Here is a 20,703-nt window from a genome sequence, read left to right on the forward strand (position 1 = left end):
ATGGTGGTGAAATGCTGTGTAACTCTCTGCCCCATTACTTAAATCAGGCTCTACTGTCTTTTTTACTAACCTTAATATGCAACCATTTATATCTGACAAGTACTGCAATGTCTTTACCGGTTGAATAACTAGTTCGAGCACTACAGGCACTGCAATCTGTCGATTTTTTGTACGTGTCTAGCGATATGGCTGCATGCCTTCGTATTAAAGGAGTACTGACACAAAAAAAATCCATGTGGTTTTTTTCTGCTTTAATAAGTTGTTAATGACCCAGTAATCACGGCACGAAACCTCATTTACTTCAGAGCGCGACAAGTAATTATCTGCAGTCTTTTTTGTAGCGACCAGTCCAAGTTTCGGTTTTAGAGAGCAACGAAACGGTCCACCGGGGTGTAAACAAAGTGGTCACGTGTTCGCAAAAAGCCATGACGTATGCTCTGCCACGCAGCCAGCGTGCGGCGCGCCGGCACGCGAGCTTCGTGTTGCTAGTCGTCTGCTACGCCTGCACGTGGTTTGCCATGTCCTCGCCATCATTGTCGTCCTCGTTTTCGTCGTCCAGCGGCGACGATTTCCTGCATGTGGGAGTCGCCGCCGTATTAGACGTGGCCAATCACTTTCAATTTGACCCACTGGAGAGCAGCGACTCGGATATTGCGGCCGGCGACGGCGAGCACAAAGCAGGAGACACACGGTACGATTCGGCGTCCGATCCGACGTGCGGCGCCGCATGCTCCGGCATGCGGCATACGATGATTCGGGACACACAGTGCGTGCATCCGAAAGATTGAGCGGCGCGTAAGCTCCGCCCAGATGCAGTACTCCAGCTTGACTTCAGAGCCACGTCGAGAAACGCAATATAAACAACTCTCCACAACACTGCGTCGCTTTACGCGAACACTGCGAATAACGTTATGCTCCTGCGAGTGACAGAACACTTCACGACGGCGCGTCGTCCACTGACGACTCCGCTAACAGCCAGCGATAGGGCCGGTAGGCCTAGCTAGTGTTAGATATGGAGCTGTTTCCTGCGATTACTTCGAGTTCCCCAGACCACATCGGATGGCAGCACAGCTAATTGAGGAATGCAGAAGCAGGAAAGTGCATTCCAGAGAAGCGGCCGAGCAAACAAGTTTAAGGCAACAAGTTCACGTGCCAACAAGTTCGTGCGTCGCCGGGATTAGAAGGGGGCCTCGTACAATGGAGCTCAATCGTCCCCCTTCGGCTTTGAAGAAGGCATCTGCTACCGCTGCGGAGCCGAGCCACCGGGTGCAGGTGGGCCCTTGTGCAATGAAGCATGAGCGCCCCCCCCTCCTTCTCCAGCCTAGAAGAAGTGGATTGCCAGTCTGCGAGGCAAGACCGCAGAGAGCCGCCAGGTGCGACACCGCGACACGGGCGCCTACCATTGGCTGAAAGTGGCGTCATCGGAGCGGACTCTCCCATTGGTGAAACATGACGTGACTTACAGTGCTCGAAGGGTTTATAAGAAGCCTTCCAGAGAGACCTGAGCATTCTGGGACATGCCCTGATTCCCTGATTCACCTCTCTCGAACTTCTTGCCGCGGGCCGCAGCGTCCGAGTTGCTGCCGGCCCGTAATGACAGTACGTCTGTTAGTTGACGCTCACCTCCCTGTATAGAATGTAGAATAAATACTCCCAAGTTTGGGTTTGTCATCCCGAAGTCCCGTCCTTCAACCCCTACAGCTGGTTGGCAGCGGTAGGATCGCCTCCGAATGCATCAGCTGGTGGCAGCGCTACGGATCAACCTTCGTCGAGAAAGATCATAAGGAACCGGGAAGAACGAAGAAGAGAGAGCCTTCGTCGAAAGAGGTCCGAAGAAACTGGGAGTAGCGAAGAAGGAGCGAGCCTTCGACCCAGGGAGTCCGGAGGAACCCGGAACAGCGGACAAATGAACCGGATGGCAGGGTGCTGCAACCGTAAGTGAGCGTGTGGTTTTTTTCCTTATGATTCGCCAGACTCAAAGGTTGTGTGTTCAATTTTGATAGTTCTGGGAATCGGGAGTTTGTTGCATTGTGTGTTTGCACAAATTAATTAAGGAAAACAGTTTTAACCACCTGTCGGGGCAGCTGCCATGGATCTTAGAAGGTTGACGAGGTTAGACTTGTTGTTGGTGTGCGACGATTTGGGAGTTGAGGCGGACGAACGGATGAAAACGCCAGCTATCATAAAGGCGATTAATGATAGTGGCAATGATGACAAAAGCATTGAGCTTGCTTGGGAGGTGATACAGGAACCACAGGAGCGTGCGCGTCGTGTACGTTTGCGAGAGCGTCGTGAACTCAGGAGTGAGCGTCAGCGTGAAGAACGCGAGAATGAACGGAAGCAGGAGCTTCAAGAACTTACTCTTAGGTGTGAGCTTCACGAACGTGAGAATCAACGTAAGCTTGAGCGTGAGCAAAAGTATGAGAGAGAGAAGGCAGCACTGATCAAAGAGATAGAGTATTGTGATCAGTTATTGGCACAGAGACAACAGCTGTCTGAGAATTCTGTAGGTAATACAGAGCGAAAGAATGAGGAGGCATCTAGCACATTTTCGCCAGAAGCCGACGAAAAGAGTAGTGCCTGTGAGATTAGCTGCAGATTCATAAGTGAAGGGAAAAGGCTAGCTGCTAACGATGCCTTAGTGGCAACAGAGGCCGTTAAAGGCCGCAAGGAGAGCGACGAGGTGCTGTGCCAACAGATGACTGTAGAGACAGCTAGGCCAGCTGCGAACAAATTGGCACAGTTACCGAGCGTGTGCGTCGCTGGTAATGTTAGCGAGGTTGCTAGCGGAGAAAAGGGTACTGCTGACCCGACAGACGCGAGCACCCATGTCAGGTCAGATCTGCGTGCAGAAGTGAAGTGCGAACTGAGCGATGCAGTTGAGAGTAGTTCTCGGGATGGCGAGCTCCGTAGTCCACGAGAGAACAGCTGCATTGTTCAGGGATCGGTGCGGCTCTCCGCCAGTCTAGATAGCCTAGATAGGGATGATTCCGTTATTAATCATTCGGACTGTGCGCGTGAGACAGCGATCGATACCGACGGGCTGTGTGCCGATTCACAGCGTGAGCTGGACAATGTAGTAGAGGGCAGTTCGCAAGAGTGCGAGTTGTCTTACTCGAGTAAAGCCTGCTGCATTGTGCCAGAGTCGGTTGAGCTGTCCGCCAGTCGAGGCAGAGAGAGAGTAGATTTAAGTGAGAATCACTCAGACTGTGCGGGTAAGAGACCGATCCGGGCCGACGAAATGTGTACCGGCCAGCACGAGGCACGAGGCGACATGAAAGCGAGTGCAAAGAGAAAGCGCCGTAAAAAGAAGCGCGGTAAAGACCGAAAGTCGGTAAATAATGTAGCGCCGCCAAAAATGGCGAGAAACCCAAATGGGCAGGGCGCGAGGAGAAGAAAGGTGCAGTCGTCACTGACGATGTTGACGCATCCTAAACGTTCGAGCCACAGGTCAAAGGGGGACCGCGAAGAATGTTCTGCACGGACGCGGACAAAGGGCACGAGGCAGTTAAGCTCCTCGTCGTTCCGTAGTTCTTTTCACAGCTCAGCGTGCAGTTCGAAGAAACGCAAGGTGGCAGGACGAGACCAGGTGGGGAGTAGCGACGCGGTCAATCGAGTTCGTGTTGAAAGCGGGGCGCCAGGACGCAAATTGGCAGGAGACCGTAACGTCTTGGGGGAGCTGATAGTGAATCAGCCCTTTTGTTGTCTCTCGGCAGCCAGAGTAGCTTTGAAACTTCGCCCACCGCGGGTCAGGCTGAAAGTATGAGTCAGTCGTAAGCAATCGGGAACGGGAGGCCAGGAGAGCTTCCGTAGAAAGGAAGTGTTTTGTTTTATTTTTGAGCATCGGAAAGTTTTCGCGATTTGAGACTAGAGTTTCTTTCAATGTGTAAAGTATGAGCTCTGTTTGTGTTTTGTTAGAGAAGCTCGAGATTTGAAAGATGCGTTTTAAGTAAACATGTAGTCTCGCGAGATGCTCATTAATAAGTAGATAGGCTTTTTTTTGTGTGTGTAAGTAACCTGTGTGTCAAGGTTATTGTTGAGAGGCCTATCGTAACGCGCGTGTGTTTTAGTTAACCTTCTTTTTTTTATAAGCGTTTTTTGAATTTTCTAAGGTTAAGCGCGTAGATTTTCAGTGAGTGCATGATTTGCACTGAGAAGCGTTCTTAGTTCCATTAGCGCGTGTCCTGTGTGGACGGAAGGAAGCAGACTTTATGACTGGGTTGCTAGTGTGTGTGTGAGGGCAGCCGTGTATTCTGACTTCTTTAGTGAACGTGCGTGGAAAGAGTTAGTAGAAGACGCATCATTTTAAGAGTTCTGCGGAGTGTGTAAGTCCCGCGAGTTTAATTGTTCGTTTACGTCACGTGTCCTGTAGGACTTTCAGGGAAGAAACGTGAGTAAGCGTAATGAAAAGTTTGCCTACAACGCAAGTACGCGTTTTGTTTAGTGACCACAAGGCTAGTGCGCTTGTGATTACGTACTTGTGAGGTTGACCAGATTGTTCAGTGGCACCAATACGTGCGATAAGTACGCCACTGCGATAGATTGGAAACATGCTGTTCGTGTAGTTAGGCCACTTAAGTTATGGTCGGCTGTTTTCATTTGTTGTTTGCATCGTCAACGACCCTTTTGTTTTGCAACAACAATAATGGTCTGGTCTTGTGGGCAATCGAGGAGAAATGGATAGCTGTTTGGAAGGGTGGTTGGAACTGTTTTGTCAAAATTGGGGAACTAAAAGATCAGGGTTGATTTTGACTCAGTAATAGCCTGGCGAGTCAGGGGTGAAGAGCCTGCGCTTACGCGTGGTGCAGCGCTCTGTTGTTTGGTTTGTTTGACGTATGTTCTCCAGGGCCCAGGATCCCGAGGGTTGTCAAACGAGGCTCGACCCCAGTACCCTGCAGCTTCTTTCAGCGTTCCTCATGGCCAGCGAATTGAGTTCACCGGCCATTCAGAACAACCGGGGCGAGGACGAGCTGTTAGATATGGAGCTGTTTCCTGCGATTACTTCGAGTTCCCCAGACCACATCGGATGGCAGCACAGCTAATTGAGGAATGCAGAAGCAGGAAAGTGCATTCCAGAGAAGCGGCCGAGCAAACAAGTTTAAGGCAACAAGTTCACGTGCCAACAAGTTCGTGCGTCGCCGGGATTAGAAGGGGGCCTCGTACAATGGAGCTCAATCGTCCCCCTTCGGCTTTGAAGAAGGCATCTGCTACCGCTGCGGAGCCGAGCCACCGGGTGCAGGTGGGCCCTTGTGCAATGAAGCATGAGCGCCCCCCCTCCTTCTCCAGCCTAGAAGAAGTGGAATGCCAGTCTGCGAGGCAAGACCGCAGAGAGCCGCCAGGTGCGACACCGCGACACGGGCGCCTACCATTGGCTGAAAGTGGCGTCATCGGAGCGGACTCTCCCATTGGTGAAACATGACGTGACTTACAGTGCTCGAAGGGTTTATAAGAAGCCTTCCAGAGAGACCTGAGCATTCTGGGACATGCCCTGATTCCCTGATTCACCTCTCTCGAACTTCTTGCCGCGGGCCGCAGCGTCCGAGTTGCTGCTGGCCCGTAATGTCTGTACGACTGATACTTGACGCTCACCTCCTTGTATATAATGTAGAATAAATCCCTCCCAAGTTGTGGGTTTTCATCCCGGAGTCCGTCCCTTCAAACCCCTACACTAGGCAGACGCCGCGGCCGACGGCGCTTACGATCCAACCCGAGCTCGTCGAAGAGCGCTTATGTCTGCCAAAACAATTAACGCTGTACACTTAGGTCGCCCGTAATTAAACACAATTGGTTTACTCGACGCAGTCGTTGCGAAGGGCAAACGTGCAAGCAAAGCGAGCAGCCTCGCTCAGACGGTCGGTGTGTGCTGTCTGCCCGCGAAATGCCCTCGCGTCGCGTCTCCTGATCTCGCCAGTAGCTTAGTCCTAGTGTATTAGGCGTTGCTTTGAATAACAGGCACATGTAAAGATAATTTTACTGAACTGGTAACTATTTCGTGTCGGAAACAAACTGCAGCAGGCAAGGAAAAAAAAAACACTGCGAGAAACCGGCCAGCCAGCGCCGCCTCCGTGGAGGGGTCACATGCCAGCCGCGCTGTCATTGGCTGCGGCCAGACGACGGTGCGGTTGTCGGATGCGTCGGACGATGAAAATCTGCCCGGTTTGTCGCACGCCGGACGTCCGATCCGGCGCTTCGGCACGGCAAAACACCTCGATTCCGGCTGCCGTTCCGGCGCGTCGGACGCCGGATCGGACACCAAATCGGACCGTGTTTCTCCCGCTGTAAAGCCGCATGGCAGCCAACGAAAATTCGTGACGTAGCCACATGACGTAGCGTTTTCTTGGCTATTTACAGACCCGGGTGATGTCAATGTCGTGGGGTGCTCTGTTTTACGGTTGGCTGCGCGCACGTACTTTAAAATTGATTTTAAATATGTTCTAAGCGATATTCGCCGCTGATATTTTACACACGATGTGTGTGTGACCCACTAAATCGATCTCACAAGTTATCTCGACTTCAAATTTTTATGTCAGTACTCCTTTAAGGTTTCTGTTATGCCAGTCACAACACTATTTTTCTCTCTGCTGTCAGGCATATCATTTTGCCGTACACTTGTCCCTTGACTTTTAATCTCTTGTCTTTCCTCTGCATTGGTGACATGCAGCAGTACCATTATGCGCCCTTGCAGTTACTTTGTGCTGTGCCAGCTGCCATGCAGCGTCACAGACTCAGCCAAGCCCTTAGGCAATTTTCCGTTTGCTACACGAGCCTTTCTGTGGTGTTCGAAGTGTTCAAAACTTTTCAACAAAAGAGATGCACAATACAGTGTGAACATGATGATGGTTCAGTCACAACCAAACTTTTATCAGAAAGAGGCAAACCTGCATGCACCTACATAGGCTTAGCGACATACGAATTTGCAAGTGTCCAATGTACAAGGATTGTTCAATAAGTAACGCAAAATTTATTGTTCGTCCCTTATTTCTGCTCCAATCACCAGAAGGCCACAGTAGAAATCACAGCAGGCAATTCTGAAAACTACCACCAGTGCTTACAAAGACTAGCCCAGCTGCTTTATTATTCAACTGTGGCCACTTTAAATTGAAGAACAATTCAAAGCAGCCTGCTGCGAGCTAAATGGTCATCAAGTACAGTGAAACCTCGTTAATACATACCTGGCAAGAATGTGGCACAACTGTTCACTAAACGGTAGTATTAAGGGAGGGGGTTAAACGTAGTACTGTATGTGCTAACTGCCAAGAACAAATTTGCGTCTCCTGACGTGCACTGCCACTACCAACGATGCCGCAGTAAATGACGTGAAATGTGACGCCGTCACAAATTATGCCTACAATGTGCACTTTTGTCTTTCCTTTTTCCAAAGTGCAGAGAAAATTCCAGCTCTCTCCCACGAGCGTGCAATACCGTATTTACTCGCATAATGATCGCACTCGCGTAATGATCGCACCCCTAAATTTTGTTGTCAAAATTCAATTTTTTTTAAATTTCCCGTGTAATTATCGCACCTCGAACTTGCCGCAGCTAATAATGATCGCGCTTACCATCTGTCGAATGCTACGCGAACGACTCTTCAAGACAAGCCAAGCGGCCTGCACGCACCAAACATTCTTAAGTAGATGCCTCATTTCATTACTTTCATCACTTTCCACACTTCCATGACAAAAAGAGGTACAACCAAACTTGCCTTTATTATGGGTTGGCTTTATAATGGTTGATGTCAACAAAAACAATACAGGCGCATTTCGATTCTTTTCATCTGCACTCGTGAGCACGCAACAAATCACGCGCGGCAATGATAGTAGCCACGTTTACTCTGATATGTTAAAGTGTACCCTATTCATACGCCGACGCTTGTAACACAGCTAAGATATTCGCCCACCCTTAGCGGAAACGTCTCGTATTAGGATAGTAGTGAAGACAGATGCCGCAGTTTACGCAGCACGTCGGCCATGCATTTCCATGTCACTGGCAGCTAAGCGCGCCCACCTGTTTCTGTCCCCTCAAAGTGGACATGGCTAAGTTATTGCCGCAAACTTGCCGATATTAACAATATTATTCATCACGGATACGGAAGAAACTGTTTCAATGCACATAATGTACTCACGAGAAGCAAAAAAAATCGCGTTCGGCACGTTCGGCTTGCTCCGCCGGCCGCCATTTTTGTTTTGGTGTCCCGCACCCGCAATCCCGCAGCAAATGCGGGACGAAAAAAAAATTTGTTTTTTTCGCAGGAAATTTAACCCGCGTAATGATCGCACACCTCAATTTGCGTCAATTTTTCTGACAAAAAAAGTGCGATCATTATGCAAGTAAATACGGTAGTTCAACAGCAATACACACAATCAAAATACCAGGAACCATTTAAAAACTGACAGGGAACACAGCGGCATACGTGATGGCTGTGTGGATGACTCGTCAAGCTTTTCCTGATGTGTGTGTGCATGTTTGTACAGCCATCTGCCACTGAGCGAAAACTGGTGCCACTTCACTGAAATACGATGCCTGATGCCTCCCGTTGCCGATCATCTCGTGTGATTTGTGCACGCCGCATCGCATACTATAAGAGCATGCCGTCACAGTGCCAGGATGCTTGCTGTACCACACACATGCGTGCTTGCCAGTAGACTTGTACCCATGTTTCATGTAAGCGTTTGCAGAGTGATGTTTGTTTGTGCCCGCACCGCTCTGGGCCGTACGTGGGTGCAGGGCGTATCTTGAGCTAATGCAGCAACGGCAGGGTGCTCTTGTTTCTGCAAGCAACGTGCACTTGAAGTGGTCCAGCTCGAAGAGATGGCAGAGAAAGAGGTGCATGACCCATGTGCTACTGAGCAGATAGTTGAAGATGCCGATCGCGACAGGGTTGGCGGCGATAAGTCATATGGCATGCCTGTCGAGGTTTATATTCTTGGCCGTGGCTGCCACCACACCTAAGTGTCTTTCTGATGCTTATCTGTACATGCACCACTGCATTTACACCAAAGCAGGAATCATCGGTCGACCGGTCCCTGCACTTTCTGAGAGGAGAAAGATCTTTTGCAGAACGGTGTAGTGTCGGCCACACGATGAGTTGAGGCAGCGCATTCAATGGATAAAGCGAAACGATGTGCAATTAAGCACAGCGAAATTGGAACATGTGGCGCTGCTGCTGACAACAAGCTGCCAACAAGAGTACCAGGTCATTCACACTCAGACTCGAGGGTAATGTGGTAGACAGTTGTAGCTAAGAATTAGCTTTCATTTTGATGGCTCGTCAACATACAAATGTGAGGTAGAAAGATCGTAACATAGATTAATGATCGCCCAAAAACTATTCCAGATAACTGCCAATCCCCTACACTGCATAAATGGGACAAGAAGGCAAACACAGATATGGCGATGTTCTGCTTTCTTGTCCCATTTCTTGCAGTTTTCTTATGATGACCACTCACCAACTATAGTTCACCTTCATATTTTGCTAAAAGAGCCCAGCCCTCTCGTTGTTTGTCTGTTGTTGCAAAGCAGCAGTGTGTATCAGAATTTCACTGCTCCAGTTACTGGTAACTCATGCTGATTGTTTTCTGTTGCCTCTGTATTACAGTAAAACCTCATTAATTCAGATTTCGTAGGACTAAAAAAGATGCCCAAATTAAACAAATGTTGTATTATTGAGGGTATGAAGAAAACAATAAAGAAATGCTTATTACATCAACACGCTATTCACTGAATGAATCAGCAAATCCTGTATATATTTTACACGAAAGCAGTGTGGAAGCAGCAATTCTTGTGAGCTTGTTATGATTAGTGCTGGCAATGGCGAAGGCCTCCCGACTTCGCAGTGTGATCGCTATTCACGTGACCATAGATGGTGTGACCATACAGTTGTGAAGGCACGCAGCTGACGCGTGCACTGCGTCAAAACAATACTGTTTGTAGGTAACCACAGTGAATGAAACTGTGGTCGCTATCAATGCTACTGTGGATGGTGACTATGCAGCTACAACGGCACAAGGCCAACCCAGTGTTATGCACGACGGTAAACACAAGAACAAAGGCCCCAAAGGCACAAGTAGGGATGAAGTGTTCCTTGTATGAATTTCGCTGATGACTACAGCGATGCAGACTCTGTCGCTTCATTTCGGTTGGATGTTAGCGCCACTTTTGCTCTTTTGCATTGCACATTTGTGGCGCTCCGCGAGCTCTCCAAATATGTCCAAATTAATGAGAGTTTGGTTCAATTCATTAATTCATATGCCTGCCAGAACCAAAGGACGAGTCCGATAATTTTCAGAATTAGCAAACGTTGAATTAACACGGTTTCAATGTACCAACTAGCCCAACTGTCCACCCAAATACACCAGTTCTGACAGTTTGACAGGTTTCCTCGCAGCACAGTGATATCCTGCAGCTGTATTTTGGATTCGACAGGCTTACAGCAGATGCCAACTGGATAAACGGGCAGGCAAAACACTTGTTGCTCCAGCACGGCTGAACACCACTGTCACACAAATGTGTAACCCAGCCTACGACCCCTGTCTTGTTACTTCACGGCCAAACTAGCAGTGTTGATAACTTAACCAGAAAGCAGCTGAATTTAATGAGTTTTTAGTCACCTTAATGACAATTCTGCCCTTTTAGAGCTAAGGAACTTTTTGTGATTTTTTTTTTTTAGTGACAAATAGCCAGTAGATTGCCCTGGTAAAATTCCTCAAGGAAACTTTAGCTGAGTTCAGTGCCTGGAAAACCATTTGATCCCAAGGGAAATATATATATATGCGCCACGATTTGTGACTACTGCTAAGGACGTACTAAATAGTTTATTAGTGAGCTAGCTGGGTGCACTGAAGCTGCTTTCATTTGGCAAAGCGCAATCTTAAAATCTGATAGCATTTTAGAAAATTGGTAGTTTTCCTTTTTCACAATCATTGACTAGCCATAGCATAATGTACAGTTGACACCGGATATTCGAAGGGTATCGCAAAATAGTTCAATATATTGAGAATATGAAATATAACGTGCCTATCTGAAGCATGTGTAAGGTCTCTGCATGTATAAGACGGTTTCCAAGTCGTGAAAAGCAAGAGCTTACCGAAGGCTGTGTCGAACGCACAAAGGTTCACTTATATTTTGCTCATGAACATTGCAAGTTGCTTGCACTGTGGAATAGGCTTATATACTGCTCGCAATGCTAACCCTAAAAGCCCATGCGTGTCGCCCAGACATGAGACCGCAGTGCACATCACACACGTCAATGTACTTGCTGCCTGTTTTTACTTAAGGTAGAAATTGACAAAGTGTGGAAGTAAACTGGCCTGTCTGGATATGCGCCGTGCCGCGATCAGTGCACTTGCACTGTGAATCGCAGGTGGTCATGACCAGCGGAGTGCCCGTACATTGCCAAAAACATGAAACGGCCAATCGTGGTAAGTGCACAACGAGCCAGCTGGACTTTTGTGTCGGCTTTCGGAACTGATTTCCCGTTGGAACCAGCTGCCGTCGCTTCTTGACTAGCCCAAAAAGCCAACGCATCTTTTCTTGCATGCCACTCAGCGCTCCAATGTCTCGCCCCCAGTGCGTTAATTCGTCCTTGGTCCATCCCCTTCAGCTCACGTGTCAGTGACTGCCCACACTACAAACACTTAGTTTCAAAAGTGGCCTTCAGCTTGCAGAAAATTGAGAGTTAATTCCTGCTCACATGTAACCGTGCAAGTACGAATGAAACACGTTCAGCACAGATCTTCGAATCATGCATTGATGTCTTGCACGCCACTGCTACAACCGGGATCTTTCCGCAAAGTGTGGATGTGGCATGCAGTGATTTTGTTAAACTCAAACTCTACTGTAAAGATCCCTTAAAGCGAAGGTTGGGATCGGACTCGCTTTCGCCACTTGCTGAATCCTTAAATGCTGTTTGTGAAAGGCCCTTGTCTACAAGAAAACCAACCCGGTAGCGCAGCATCTCCAGTCGGAATCTCCAGTTTAGCACCATTTAGTGAAAAGATTGAGTGTCATTCAAGCTTACTTGTGGAACGCATAATGGACCGGGAGGCCTTCTAGATTCTTGAAGCACAGTGGCGATCTGCTCTTGCCGATAACGAAGGGCCGCAGTTTGCCTGGGCGTTCCGTGTGTACAGAGAGCAAAGCTGAAAGGACCCTGATCACTTTTCCTCCATAGCATTTACTGCCATTCAAATTCAATCTCTAGTTTGATCCGACCTGCCAAAACAATGGCATTTCAAATTTGTTGTCGCTTAATATCCTCGACAATGTGACCAAAGTGATTGCGCCGCTGTTAGCAGAAGCGCACTTGCAGGGGAACGGTGCGGCACAGCATTCGATATGTTGAATGTAGCGGTGAACGGGAGTTCGATGTTCGTATAGTACATCGCTATATGTATTTGGAATTTTCAAGGGGATTTTGCATCTGTTTGACATAGGCAATTATTCAATATATCCGAGTTTGATATACAGTCGCCGACCGATTATCCGGACTCCAAAAATTCGGACATGCCCGATTATTCGGTCAGCTTCGCGGCACCGCCATTCTCCCCATAGACCATAATGTATAACAACTGCCGAAAGTTCGGACGCCTTGCAACCCCTCGTCTGATTTTTCGGACACTCCTTGAGCCAACTCGATCGAGGGCATCATGCACCGACTCTGACCGCGGCGCATACTTCGACTTGCTGAACGCCATTTTTCTGTTGAACGGAGCCTCCTTGCTGCCCCACGAAGTGGCGCTACTGGAAATCCACGCTCATCATCATCGTTTCTGCCTGGTTCTATAGAGTGGTCGTACAGCAGTTCCGGTTTCAGCTTAGTAAGCCATATCAAGACAATCCAGCAGCTGATTTCTTTCTTTCGTGCACGACGCTGCGAGCAGCACGTTTTTCGTTTGTGCGACTGGTGTCGGCGCGGTGGTGTTTGCTTTGAGTGCTGTATCGAGGTTTCGGTGATCCAACGCGGCGTACGGAAACATCGCGTCAAGTGTCTAATGGCGCCGACAGTGCCCGCGCAGACTGCGCTGGGGAATGCCGGCAAGCAGGTGCCGAGAAACCTAAGATTTGTTGCCTTCCGATGTGCTCCCTACTGACGCGGAAAATATTCTGCCGAGACTTGCGCAGTGGTTGCATTGCGATTCCGGACACCGTCTCATTCGACAGTTTCACAGGTGCTGACACTGCTGTACTGACATGCGCATAACTCGACGACGGCGAGATCGTTCGTCAGGTTTCTGCTGCTCCGCCGGACGATAACTCCGAGTCGGAAGATGACGCACCATGTGCTACGCTGCCGTCGCATGCGGAGCGTGCACAAGCAGTGACTGTGCTTTCAGCCACCTATAGTGACCGTACGACCCTCTCCGAGATTCAGGCTTATCTGATTGCGCGTAAACGGAACAGCGTGCTACGGCGCACTCACGATTTCTTCAAGCCTACTGCCGAGCCCGATTAAGTGCGTGGAAATAAAGGATTTCATTTTTTTTTTCTTAATCTGCTTTTTGGACACCTGTTTATTCGGACATTTCCGCAGTCCCGGTGAGGTCCGAATAAACGGTCGGCGACTGTATTCAGGATCGACTGTAGATGTCTGGGAAAACATTAATGACTAATTCCAGGCAAATCACCCGTACCGGTGCCTAAAAACTTTTCATGAAAACGGGAGTGCTTTGGGCTACAAGCTGGCAACATCGTCCCGAAAACTGTTACCAATACTGACAACCAGATGGCCCTACAGCAACACAGTGTGCTGCCTCAACACGTACCTGCTGCTCCTGCTGCTGCTGGGTCCGAAGCAGCACACTGGGCGTCCAACTCTCACCGCTGCCACCGCTTAGCTTGGCAAGGCAAGCCTGCAGCCTCAGCCAGGGCGCTTCTGGCTCCCAGCCTGGACCTTGGACCCAGCACCTGAAAAGACCAGTGGTTGAGAGGCTTAAACTGCAGCACTATTGACAATGTCTAGAAAGAGTCTCAATGACAAGCTAGTCAATGGCTGCAAGGGGGCAATTAATCAATAAATCAATCAATTAGGATCTTTGACTTGCAGTGCCACAAGGAACAAGAACAATTACACAAAGTACAAAAGCTGCGCTAGCCTCCAAAAGATATGAATCAGTGGACATGAAGGAAAACAAAAACAAAAACAAGTACTGAAACCTAATAGATGATTTAAGCAATAGAAATGCAAACCCAATGCACCGTGTTTTTCTTTGCATGTGCCAAGGCCCTCCTCAGCAATTTATTATCTTGCATTTGTGGTCCTTGTTTGAATTTTTCAGCTCGCAACAGCTGCATACTATGTTTTTGTTCCCCTATACATATCTCCTGTCCCGCTGAGTAAAGGAACATGTGCTGGAAGTCAGTACGGCAGTTGTTCCTTGCATAATCATCTGTGTTCGTTCTGCTGCAGATTATAGATGCATCACCAAAAGGCCCAGGCCAAACTTGTATCAAATTCATTCAAACCTCATCTATATCATCAACTGCAGTTGTTTGTATGCATGGACCACCTGCCAAAAGTTCACTAGTGACATGCAACCCATGGCTGAGGGCTGAGAGTCCACTCCTAGGACCAATGTCCCGTCAGCCTTCTACACCTATGCAATAGTGGGAACATTAGAATTCACTGATGGCTCTGCCCTGGTGCAACAAACCAGACTTCCACAAGCATGGACCAGTTTGAGGTCGCTGTCTATCCCTCTCAAGTATTCTCTCCCCATACATTCTTCTTTATTTGGTGTCTTGTATCTTAGAAGAGTCTAAACCACCTCCATGCATGTGCCAGCACCCCTTTTGCTAAGTAGTGCCAACCTTAGATATGCCCTGCAGTTATCCGATTCGTCGCTCATAGCAGTTCTGCTTCCACAATTTCCGCTGGGGGGTTTCAGCTTCCGGTTGCTCTGCTTCAGGGATTTCCAGTTCCCCCGAGTTTCTGCTTGTTACACGCTTGCACCCATATGCAGCAGTGACTTTGCTTCCGCCTAAAACCAGAAATTGGGACTATGCAAGTTCCGCTTGACACCGGAAGCTGAGAGGGTGAGCAAGGGAGGAGTGCGAAGGAGGAGGGTAGGTTGGCAGTACTCAAGTTGGTCAGAGAAAACGTGTGGAAGGGCTTTAGAAGAATGAACCAGTGATGCGTGAATGTGTGTGTGTTCACAGTGGTTGTTGCAGCCCTAGTGAGCCTACATGTTTGTTCCCTGGCCTTGGCCTCACCTCAGTTACTTGCCTTCCGTACAGAAAAAGTTTGACCATCTGGAAGGAACCAGAAGCAAGCAGATGATCCAGGAGAAACATTGGCAGCATATGTGCAAGCAATGTGTCACAGAAAAAGCCAGTGCAGCAACGTCATCTCACTTTACATTTTTTGTATTCAGCATACTGGGGAATGCATATTATAATGCACAGTTGAGTGACGGTGCTTTAATCACTTTACCTTGGGCGAACTTGTGCCCAACAAACAGCTAAATGAGAGCCTCACTAGAACGTCCAGTCTTTTCGCAAGAGATCCGCACCTCTTCTTCTTTCCTCGTGTCCTGCGCTGATGGCACATTTCTCTGATTGCGCATGCCTTGCAAGCCTGTGTTGCCTGCTTCACTGCCGCTATCTTTTGCAGGTAGCAGTACACAGCTGGACGGACGCAGGAAGCGGCTGGCGCGTGCAATTTGAAATCATCTTGTGTCAATATGATAATGGAAATGTTGAATTCCACACGTTATTACATGGCACTTTGGAGCATCTGTCTCAGCGCTGTGGCAGGATATTTGGCTGGCTTACAATTGTTTTGCAATCAAATCCTGAGCCAGGACAGAACTCTCTTGTCCACCTGTAGCTGGTATTGGCTACAATCATAATGCAGTGCCTCCTTTTACGCCAAGAAAGAGACCTCAAACAGCCACTGCAGTGAATGTTGCAATCTGAATGGCTCAAGCTGCTTTGCAGCATCATTTTGAAAAGACATTTTAGAGTGGCAGAATTAGCTTTTGGATCGAGTTACATCCACCAGACACATCCCATTCTTATAAGATAAGTGTCGTGCACTTGTGTGCGTGCATGTTTTGTGCATCCATCCGATACTGTGGTGCATGCGTGCAGGCATATGTTTTCCAATCAGCATGCAGTGCATGCACAGATGTGTGTCAACTTAGTCTTGGTTTGCTTTAGCAAAATCAACAACTCCGTCCCATTAAATCCATCCACTTCCCCATTTTACCTTCGTTCCACAGCTGAGCATCGCTTCATTCGCTTCCTCGAGATCCTGCGCTCCCACGCCTTCTCGTGGGCACGAGTCTTCCTACGAAATTGACTTCATGAAAAATTTGTGTGTGCTTTCCCTCAAAGCCTAGCATAATGTCTCAAGAAGGCCAAGTTGGTGCCTGAAGCAAGCAGCAATAAGAAGTGCATGCAATTGGGCCTCAAGTACAAGAGAAAATTTTTGGATGGATGCCCCAAGAATAGCAGTGGCAACAACAATGCAACAGCTGGCCGTGTCATCACAAGATGGCAACAGCACAACCCTTTGCATGGTTTCCAACCATGCGCTGCTTCCATTACACAACTTCATTCATAAGCTACGTTATTCTAAGTGATAGGCTAATGTCAACAGCGTGACACATGTTTCTGGCATTTCACAAGCATTTCCACTTAAGAAAGTCGGATTTTGTCAACATGAAAACGCTGTACCGGAACTCCTGCAATTATCGAGGCTGACTGCCGCTTCATTTACGAAGAAATGAGCAATGATGAAATCACCAAGAGTGTTCACAATGATTTTGCTTATATCGGATGGTGAAAATGTCGCCACAGGGTACGTGCCCATTCCAATGGCACCTTGTGTGATGGCACCTTTGATACGATGCAGTGTTTCATAGAAACGTATGCTGGCGTGATGATGGCTCACCTGACAGAATTTGAAAGCCACATAATATTTCTGCTTGCCAGCAAGCATGAAAATTTAAAACTTTTGGAATTAAAATTTCTTTTTGGTGCTGCTGTGCCATGTTTTATAGTTATTTGCAAATTTCACATTAATAAAATTTTACGACATTTTTTATAAGCCTTATCAGTTTCGCTATGGCAGGGCTTGCCAATATGCAAATGACGAGTGTAATGTGCTGTGCACTCCTTTTCCATACATCCCTCCCTCACAGCCCCAAGAGACTCCGAGCCTCTTTCTCTGAGGAATGTCTGCTGCAGAGCATGAAACTGTGGGTTGCATCGACGAAATATTTCCTATGCATTCGAATGCATAGAAGTGTCTGTCTACTAGTACTCGTATACAGTGTTAACTGACAGACAAATTTCTTGCAAAATACAATAAAAAGTACTGGTACTACATCTGCTTCAATATACTGATCTACTTTAGGTTTGGATTAGAGTTAAATTAAATAAAGTCAGGTTGATTGTACTAATATCCTTTAATTCAACTTGACGAAACAATGCAAAATTCAAGTGCTCTGACAGTCAAAGTAAAACTTGCCTTTAAAGTCTGCACCAAATTAAATGTTTCATCTTACTTTTTCACTTGTTGACTGATGGAGTTCAGCCTCCTAAAACAACACAGCAACTACAAAACACCACAGTGGGAGGGTCACATTGCCTCTAGATGATGAAGCCTAGATGATGGATCTGAACATTATCTTTATACGTGCTGGGCAGATGCTTCAGTGACTGCTGTTCCCAACACAAAAGCGATATACACATTATTATTATTATTATTATTAATTTTTATTTATTGGTAAAATACTGAAAATTACATGTACATAGTATACATAAGGAATACATACATTAGGCCCATATATTAGTACAGCATAGACCTTGTAATGGATAAGTTGCCAGAGTCGCGAATTTCTGCACTGAAAGCGTTATCGCATTATAACGAAAGCAACATTTTTCAGAGGCTGTGCACATGCCAAACATGTAGACCAAGCAGTCGCGCGTGTTTGTCACTCGAAGCACATGATTGGTATGTGCCCTCGGTTTGGTTGGCGACGTGGTTCCTCCGTTTTCCAAGTGCCATATGGTCACTGCGAAGCATTTCATTCACTCTGCATCAAACCACAACTTCAGCCGCTGACTCCCGACGAGACAATGTGGTTAGGCCTAGCTGGTGGGAGTGTTGGGTGGCAGGCTGTCACGGGTGGCTTGACCTTGGTATTACAGCAAAGCTGTTTATGGCTAGGTTCTGGCGGATCTAGTCTCCGTGGAGACAGATCAACAATTTTTCATACGCGGGCCGATCCCAAAGATAGTGAAATGCCGGGCTGACCCGCGGCGGAGGTAAAGCAGGCGTTTAGGAGTTGCCATACGTGGGCCGATCCTGAAGATACTGCAATGCCGGGCCAACCCACAGGGGAGGTGCAGTTCACCATTAAGGGGCCCTCATTCACAGCTTCACTGGTCATCGTTCTTCACAGAGTGGAAGGGCACTGAATTTTACATTCATGCCCGTAGACGAATAACGTTGATCTGGCACAAAAATGACGTGCACAGGCTGCCGTGTACGCAAGACTGAAGCATGCATGAAGCAGGGTTTGAGAGTGATCAGCCGGCAAGTATCGTGAACATGTAATAGCAAAAACTTGTAAGGGTATGCACTGTCAGTCAGTATTCACAAGTTGAGTAAATTTCTTGACCACATGGATACCTATACCGCCTCCGCTATTCTCCTTTCCAGTGTAAACCTTGAACTGCATCACAAAACCTGCAGTGGTGTCTGTACGAACCCACACTTTGAATCCGCGCTTGACTGGCTTCAGTGGCACATACTGTTTGAATGACTTCTCGTCTATTGAATGGAAGACAGACGGCTGGTAGCACCTTTCGAAGTTTTCAGTAACTGATGTTATCAAAGGTCAAAGCTTGTGTAGCGGGTCGTTCTCAGAGTCACCTTTAGGCTTAGCTGTCGAGTTGTCATTGGCATGCAGAGCATGGAGGAGCTGAAAAAACCACTACCTCACCTCGGCATGAACTTATTGAAGGCATTGCTAAATCCTAATCTGTGGACCAATAGTTCCTTCTGTTTTCTAGTTTACGGAACCCCCTTTTGATCATCATGGCCAAGAAAGCCTTCATTTCTTCCACAGTTGTGTACTGCCAGCCATTTAATTTCTCCTGCTTAGCAAACATGTTGGTTTGTTTCACAACAACATGAACTGCATCCCCAAACAATGCCTCAAATATCATCAGGGACGTGAAGTTGGGTGCCAGCTTTGAAGAGGCTTGCGGCTTTGAGCCAACGTTTGGTACGTTCTTTGCATGCGGCAGTGACCGTGCAGACCAGCCATCAAGTGCAGAATCTTTGTCACATTTGTTGCAACCTCCTGAGTCGTCGCTCAAATCTACATCTGAGGAGCCGACAGCATCACAATTTGGGCAAGTAATTATGGACAATGGTTCGTCCAAGTCGTCATCTTCCTCGCTGTCAGAAGAGTGGTTTACATCTTCAGGTAAAGCAAAGTACAAATCCAGGGCCTCTTCAATGGTCAAGCACATTTCCATCTAGAGAAAGAGAAAATCGCACTCCAAGGGTTACCACCATAGAAGGCCCGTAGGGAAGCATATTCACACTCCGTAGTTACCATTCAAACGTCAATAACTTTACTTCTTCATAGCATTAGGCTCTAAATGTAAACCCACAACAGCCCAAGATTTGAAGTATTAAATAAATGCATTTATTTGCCGTTCTCACAGTGGCAGATACATTCATCCACGAGTTATTGCAGTCATTGAAAATGCCCATGACAAACGACCGCACAAAAAGAAAAATGCCGGTGGCACCCATAAGAACTGTAACAGCACGTAGCAGGTTGCAAACGAGTCACTAGAATTTTTTCCAGTTGGTTCTCAAGCATTAATCCAGATGTTGCCACAGTGTCATGGCAGAACAATTTAGTATCTTCAAGATGAAAGTTTTGAAATGTGGTGGGAAATATGTTCCCTATGGCATTTAAGGGGCCTTTTAAATATGCGAGACGGTTACTGCATAGAGAAAGAAATTCAACAAGAGGGGACACTCTTCAAAAACTTGCAACAGGAAACACGTCACGCCTAGTTTCAACTCCATCCGTTAGTTGACGCGAGCATCAGAAGAAGAGAATGTAAAATAAACTTCCAGAAAACGTTTTATTTTTTTTATTCTTTCCCACTAAAAATGAAAAAGTTTTGCGTGTAAATGAACTTATACTTTGCAACTTATTTTTGTTGCGTTGCCTAGCAACAAGCTAGCAGCACGCCAGATGCCCGTGTATACATCATGCGCCAGACAAGCTGCAGGAGTGAGCGAGGCCGGCTGCGCATGTGAAGCTCGCGTGCTCAGCAACCCGTCTCTTTTGGATGTAGCCCGTTTTTGGGGCTCCCGGCGTTCTCTTGTGTTCCGTCTGCATTTCGACACGGCACCGCTGCACTACAGGACTACAGCAAGGTGAGGAATTTTGTTTGACAGTCTGCGACGCACATCAAGCACATTTAGGCTTACTGCACAAAACTGAACCTATATAGTGACGCAGTTATCGAAAAACAGCTCCGCAGTCCAAGCCTAGTTAATTTGAGTTAATCACTCGTACTGGGAGATGTTTGCAACGCTTTCTATGAGCCCAAGCATAATTACAACTTATTTCGGTAGTTTTTGGGCACGCTCGCAGCACCTGGCTTTCTGACGAAAAGCACCTTGGCAGTGTGACACAGTTTCCTGTGCACTGAATCTTACTGGGA

General features: G+C 47.5%; 1 protein-coding gene across 1 annotated transcript in view; it reads right to left on the reverse strand.

Annotated features, from left to right (window-relative positions):
* Positions 1 to 20,703, reverse strand: part of LOC135908090 (trafficking kinesin-binding protein 2-like) — an 87,286-nt gene that overhangs the window by 3,934 nt on the left and 62,649 nt on the right. The window contains exon 13 of the mRNA XM_065439841.1: positions 13,761 to 13,902. Within this exon, the coding sequence (XP_065295913.1) occupies positions 13,761 to 13,902 (142 nt within the window). The remainder of the gene's footprint in view (positions 1 to 13,760; positions 13,903 to 20,703) is intronic.

Source organism: Dermacentor albipictus, chromosome 5 (genome assembly GCF_038994185.2).
Source record: "Dermacentor albipictus isolate Rhodes 1998 colony chromosome 5, USDA_Dalb.pri_finalv2, whole genome shotgun sequence".
NCBI classification, from domain to species: domain Eukaryota; kingdom Metazoa; phylum Arthropoda; class Arachnida; order Ixodida; family Ixodidae; genus Dermacentor; species Dermacentor albipictus.